The sequence below is a fragment of the Echinops telfairi genome, unplaced genomic scaffold (genome assembly GCF_000313985.2).
Source record: "Echinops telfairi isolate 266 unplaced genomic scaffold, ASM31398v2 ScPeMD7_60;HRSCAF=208, whole genome shotgun sequence".
In the NCBI taxonomy this organism is placed as follows: domain Eukaryota; kingdom Metazoa; phylum Chordata; class Mammalia; order Afrosoricida; family Tenrecidae; genus Echinops; species Echinops telfairi.
Genome location: NW_022103958.1, coordinates 16,776,942 through 16,784,062, shown reverse-complemented (window position 1 = coordinate 16,784,062; position 7,121 = coordinate 16,776,942). Strand labels below are relative to the sequence as shown.

General features: G+C 40.4%; 1 protein-coding gene across 1 annotated transcript in view; it reads left to right on the top strand.

Annotated features, from left to right (window-relative positions):
• PDHX (pyruvate dehydrogenase complex component X) overlaps positions 1-7,121 on the top strand; it is a 73,293-nt gene that overhangs the window by 43,008 nt on the left and 23,164 nt on the right. The window contains exon 5 of the mRNA XM_004708290.2: positions 930-1,028. Within this exon, the coding sequence (XP_004708347.1) occupies positions 930-1,028 (99 nt within the window). The remainder of the gene's footprint in view (positions 1-929; positions 1,029-7,121) is intronic.

Below are 7,121 nucleotides of genomic sequence, written 5' to 3'. Positions count from 1 at the left end.
CAAATGCGCTTTACACAATTGATGTGTGTATGGATTGTGATAAGAGTTGTATGAGCCCCTAATAAAATGATTTTTTTTAAAAAATCCTAGCCTGTACAATATTGACCCATGCAGAATTGTTGGTGCTTTGTCTTATGTGTGTTTGAATTGGCTAGTAGTTAGTTTTACATGAAAATCTCGAATTTTAGCTTTTCCTTGAAAAATCTGAACAGGTGGTTGCATTGGGCCATCGGCTGGAGCTGAGAATTTTCCGTTGCTCCTTTATGGGCCCGGCTTGTTTCACTCATTCTCTAGACCTGATTACGTGGCATTGAGCTTCACTGCCTTGCCTTAGATTTCCATGGAGACGCAGACACTTGCTGGTCATGTCACCCCGGGGTCCGTGCCTCAAAGATCTCTGTAATGGTTTTTGCCATTCTTGCTCCCAAGGGTTTCTGTGCAAATGCTTAGAACTTTAAAAGATACAGCAATATCATTTGTTCTCTATTGGTAATTGGGTGGTGACTCCCTAAAACCAAGTTTACTGCCGCCCAGTCGCTGCCGACTGATAGCAAGCCTGTGGGACAGGGTAGAGAGGTCCTGGGTTTCAGAGACTGTAATGCTTGACAAAAGTAGAAAGCCCGGTCTCTCCAGCTGGATAACTAGCCGTGTAAAAAAGATTTAGTCTCAAAATGTAAACTCTTTCTCCTAATGAATCTACTTCTCTTAAAAGAATACTTTGAAAGATTACGTAAGTTTTTACGAAGTTGTTCTGACTACAAATGTTATTAATAGAGATGTGTTAATTTAACTGTGGCCATCTGCGGAAGTAATTAACTATATTACAAGACTTTATTTTGTCTAATTATCAACTAAACTGGGTGTTTTGCTGTATTTAAATCAAGTAGACATGCTCATTGTTGCCATTAATCTGCATGTTTTCTCCTTAGGTTCCGCTTAAGTCCAGCTGCACGTAACATTCTGGATAAACATGCACTTGATGCTAGCCAAGGCACAGCGACCGGCCCCCGAGGGATATTCACTAAAGAGTATGTGGGTGTTTTCCGCAATAAGCAATTCCATTTCTCATGATCATCTTTGCCTGGAAGTATTCAAAGAAGAACTTATTCAGTGTTAAGATTTAAAGAAAGTGTGGTGTTCTTTCAGACTTTTAATTGCCTTTGTCAGTATAAAATTATGAGGTTTGCCTACAAAATAATTGCAGCATTACTGGAAGAACACTTCTAATTTGGTAAACTGGATCTTTGGGAATGGAGACAAAAGCAGAAAATTAGAATTCAGAAGAGTTAGAGCCTCAGTTTAGATGAAATAATTATGTGATCATATTAAATTTCTAAAACATGTAGAAGTCTTTTCCCCCTCCCTCCTTAAATGACTGGTACATTTCCAAACAATATGCGCCATCTTATCCAATGCGCCACACATCTAATGTGCACATGTATGCTAAATGCCGTTAAAAATCACGGAGAATTAATGAGCAGACTATTAAGCAGAAATATAATGAGTCTGTAGTACTTAATGTATTTCTGATGTATCCGTGTAGTGGTGTGTAGGGGAACTGGATTTATGTTAATGGTAGTGAAGTAATTTGGAAAAGGAGAGTAAAGGGATTATTTTTTATTGTACAACATAAAGAATGTAATAAATGTCGCTGAATTACACGTGTAATTCAAAACTGCCCAATGGTGACTATATAAGAAAATGATGATCCGCAGGAGAAGGGTGAAAGTCAAGAAGCTGGGAGCTAACAAAGGCTCCTGATCTTTGAGATTAGGTGGCCCTTTAGAGGGTAGGTAGGTAGTGTGGCAGCAGAGGAATGAAGAAATGTCCCTATCTTCCTGTTCCTTGCTTGCATGTGTTTTTAATACATTTTTACAGAGCAGGAGTCCAAGGGTTAGAATAGCGCTGTAATCTTTCCCAAGGAGAACAAAATGATAGTATCTTGCGATACCCCAAGGAAACGGAAGCAGAATGAAAAGAGTTGGGTCTTTTCATGTTTTTATCATTTTTCTTCCTTCCCTGCCCCCAATTCTGAGCCCCATCCTACAACCACCACTACCATCAGGAAGTAAATCTTTAGAACTAGTTCTTCAAATTATTAAGTATTATAAAAGGTGTTCTAAAAGAAATCTTTAGAGCTTACATTAGCAAGGCCTGTAAAGATGCCTGTGTTGTAAATTGAGCATTATGGTGCCCTTTGGGAAAAAGTATGGCCCGGTGTCATTCATCTACAGAATGTCATCTTCTGATTTGGTTGAAAATGTAAAGGTGTCGACATAAACTGCCCCTAATTACTGTAGCACACATTTTAAAGATAGAGATGCACAGTCTTCCACACCAACTGAGGATACAAGGGGAAGAGAGACGTCAGCTCCCCTGGCCGAGGCAGTACTTCTGGCCCCTCGTATGCTGAGCGAAGCCACGAGTGTCGGGGATGCTGTTTGAACGTTGCATAGAAGCCCAGGCAGCTTCAGAGTCCACATCGTACAAAAATCCTTAGGGTTCATTTTGCTGTACATGGTCGTAATGGGGTACTCATTGGGTTGCTTACTGCAAGATCAGCTGGGCCGCAGACACCCTCTGCAGCCGGTCGACACCGTTGTATCGGTTTGCTGTGAGTCAGAGTGACTCAGGGGCAGTTGGTTTGGTTTTTAGTTAGTCACCTGTCCATGGAAGAGAAATCCATGTGACCTCTTTAAGAAAGCAAGAGCCAGTGCTCTGGTTAGAAGCAGCACACTGGGGCTGTTTGCCTGTTGACGCAGCATCTTTGGCATGGCTCCATTTTAAATGATAGTTTTTATATGCACAGCACAGCATCAGAGAACTGGTAAGTTTGGCAGGCAAGCTTACACTACGTTTTTAGTGATGTTTCTTTTCAAAATTAATTCCTGATACATGTAGTGATGAAGAAAGCCAAGATCACTGAACAATTTGTGTAGAAATTGTTGAATGAGAACCTAAGCTGTTGTGTAAACCTGCTGTAAACCTTCACAAAAAACACAATTTTTAATATATATATATATATATATATATATGTATGTATGTATGTATGTATGTATGTATGTATGTATGTATATGCCAACTCTTGGCACATTCGATAGCTTACTCTCTGAGCCGGCCTACTAGAGAAGATTGTCTTGAGTGAACGACTGGGGTGCATTTGCTTTTCTGCAGACGTGTCCAGTACTCTTGCTTCTCTTCTGATTTTGGAGCTCCTTCTTGTTGGGTGCCCTCGAGGTGATGCCAGTGCATAACGCCCCGGTGCACAGCCAAGCAAGACCCTGCCGGGCCACCCTCACTGCGGTTCCCGAGCACGAGCCGCAGTGGAAGCCATCTTGTGGAGGGCCTTCTTCGCCGCCCCGCCACTTGGAGCTTTCATTTGCACTGATCGTTAAGTGTAGTCTGGTTAATCATTTCTCTGCATTACAGAAATTAAGCGATAATTCACTTTTATACTTCATTAGTTATGTGTTTGTAAAACTCACCGTAAAAGCTTTCTCTGAATCCTTGTCTAGCACTCTCTGTTTCCTTGTTTGATTGACACATTCTTTCTTCACTGAGTTTTACATTGCCCAGATATCTTAATTATCACAAGGATGAGAGTACACTGCCTATTTCTTGATTAAATAATCAATCACAGTTACCCTAATAAGCCAAACCAGACACACTGCTGCCGAATGGATTTTGACTCATACCAACCTGTGAGACAGTGGGATTGCCCTAGTGGGTGTTTGAAGCTGAAAAATCTTCGCATGAGCAGATAGCCACATTTTTCGCCTGCAGAGTAGTGGCTTTGAGCCCCAAGCCTTTTGGATCACAGTCCAGAGCCTGAGCCACTGTGATGCAAATCTGTCTATTATGTATACATATGTATTTCTATATGTACCAGATACACACAGGGGGAGCACAAGAGCGCAGGATAACACTTCTCTTTGAACATTGTATCCCCAGCATCTGTAATACTATTTGCAGATTTTTATAGTCTCCTCAGTGGTCATTAATTTGTTTGTTTGTTTGGTTTTGACTGCTAATTGGGTAAAGTGTTGATCCCTATGTAAGTGAATCAGTTGTCTAAGGCCAAACTTACTTTGATGTTCACCTTAATTTGACTTAAAATGCAGATTAATCATACATTTTGTTAAAAGATATATGAAGGTTAAATGTGTTTGTTTATGTCACAGCAAATGGAAAGGGATGAATAATGTTGGGCTGTTACCTGTAAGGAGTCTTAAAAGCTAAATTCCTTTCTTGGGAGACAATTTGCTAAACCTACAAAAAGCCCTCATTTCTATCTGAGCTGCCATCTTTTCTTATATGGCTTAGGGGATGACTCGGGACTGTTTTAAAGTCACTTGCTTTACATACTAATGTCATCACATTTAACTGGAAATGGTGGCTTGGTTATAAATATAAGGAAATTAAAAATTCATTTCTCAGCAGAAGTTAGCTTGTTGTCCAAAGCCATAGGGAACACACCTGCTGCTCCACCACCTGGCCTTAAAATCCTGTCCCTGGATGTGGCTAAGCCATTAAGAACCGGCACTGCCTCATGTTGCGTTGTATGGCTTTGTGCGTGATAAACAAGCCGTCTTTATCAGGAGGTCCTATTTTTAGCTTTAGTTTAGAACACAGGTTCCCAAACTTATTTGGCCCACTGTCCCCTTTTCAGAAAAATATTACTCAGTTCCCCCTAGCAATTAAAATGTTTGTACTGTAGCCTATAATCCAGGATAAATTGCTTTTGCAGCCCCTTCTAAATTGTTGCATGCCACCTTCACACACACACACACCCCACTGCCCCAAAGGGGGTGGTATCACCCACATTGGGAAACACTGGTTTAGAATAATTCTGCTTCTTCATTCATTCCCTGGATTGCAGCACCCAGGGCTCCTCCAATAATATGAGAGACATTCGGGTCTTTTTTGTTTTTTGAGAAAAAAACAAAGCCATTCTAATTCTCCCTGTTGTGTTTATGTTCCGTTTATATACTCTGTGCAGGGAAATATGCTGAAGTTGCTGGTGGAGAATGCCCAGCCTTTGGAGTTGGAAAACCCTAGGTTTGGTTTGATCTCACTCCTGGCCAGCCTGCTGCTGCAAGTTCATCTTCAGAACCTTGTCCCTTTGCTCCCTGCATTCCTTCCACACCAGCTTTCCTCTCGCTCTTACAAGGTGCCGAGGTGTGTCCTCTGCCTGGAAACCCGCTTTTCACAGCAGCTCCGTCACGTCACCGCGGCCAGGGAACTCATCATGCTGAGTTAATGATGTTGTCTTGGTGTGTAATTGTCACCTGAAATGTGCTCAACAGATGCTGGGCCATGTCTTTCTCTGCTTGTTTGGAGAAGTAATAGCAAGATAGTAACTGTGCTTGAGAAATGTTAAAAATATAACTACTCCTATAATTACTGAAGAGCAATTATATTTGGTTGTTTGTTTTATATTTTTATTGAAAATACAAGTAAGTCTCAAATGTTAGTGGAAAAATTCTGTTATCTTTTGCTTCAGTTTTTTCCACAGATTTTTGAAGCCCGCCCATCCTTTCCAGTTAGTTGTCATGGGATATTAAAGTTTACCCAGAGATATAAGTTTATGAAGATATACTAATGTATGTACCCACTGTGATAGCACAGTCATTTGATGTGTACAGTAATTATATCATTCTCATAAGCTAAGATAACCTTTGTTTTACAGAGCAATGCAGAACAGTCTGTAATTAGATGGTGGCGTCCTATTCTAAGAAGCTGTACGCTGGGTTTATAACGTAGGCCCTGCTGATAGCATGTTGAACAAAATGTTAAATGCTGTGGTATTTTCTTGGCCATGAATGCTGATTTGTACTAAAGGGGTTAATAAAAGCTCTGGTCTAAGTGATAGACACAGTAAACGTGGCACTTTCTGAATGCCAAATACAAAGAATGAGGGTGTGGTTTTAGCAATGAGTGAGTCATCTACCAGCTGACACCTCTTCCCCCAGAAGAAACTAATTCCCTTTAAAATGTAATATCTATATACACAGGGCTCTCATTCTTCATGAGCACCGTAATTCACGTGCACTAATTCTTCTCCAGTCGGCCTTCCTCATTGTCCAGCTTTCATGAGCATAGGAGGCCATTGAAAACGCCAAGGCTGGGTAGGCTTTTGGTCCAGGGACCCTGTGTATTTCCTCCGTCTTCTTTTGATGCCTCCTGTATTGTTCAATATTTTGCCCATAAAATATTTCCAGTATTATAACTTGATGATTGAATTTTTTCGTGAGTTTTTTCCTTTCCCCAATTAGGATAGGCTGAGTGTTTTTTCCTTTTTGGTTTTCCAACTCCAGGTCTTGCACATTTCATTATAATACTTTGTCTTCTTGTATTGAAATTGCCCTTTGAAATTTTCTATCCAGCTCTTTCACTTCATCATTTCTTCCATGTGCCTTAGCTACTCCATGCTTGTGAGCAATTTCAGAGTCTCTTCTGACATCAACTTGGATTTTTTTTTTCTTTCTTTCTTTCTTATGTTTTTAATGACTTTAATGCTTTTTTCATGTATGCTGTTCTTGATGTCATCCCCTAGCTCATCAGGTCTTCTGTCAATAGTGTTCAGTGAGTCAAATCTATTCTTAAGATGTTCTTGAAATTCAAGTGACATTTTCAGGTTGGATTTTGGCTCTTGTAGACTTATTTTAACTTCCTTTAACTTCACCATCAGCTTGCATAGAGCAATTGATTGTCTGTTCCACCGTTAGCCTCTGGCCTGGTTTTAGCTGCTGCTATTGAGCTTCTCTATCATCTCGTCCCACAGATGTAGTCATTTTGGTTTCTGTATATTCCCCATGTATGACTGCTGTTTGTGTTATTTAAAAAGGGTATATGCGATAAAGAACTCATTGGTCTTGCAAAATTCTGTCACGATCTCCTGCCTCATTTCTGATGCCAAGGCCGTATTTTCCAACTACTGTTCCTCTCTCTATTTCCAGCTTTCACATCTCAATTGTCAGGAAGTATAACTGCATCTGGGTTTTTTAAATCGTTTTATTAGGGACTCATACAACTCTTATCACAATCCATACATACATCAATTGTGTAAAGCGCATTTGTACATTCATTGCCCTCCTCATTCTCAAAACATTTGCTCTCCA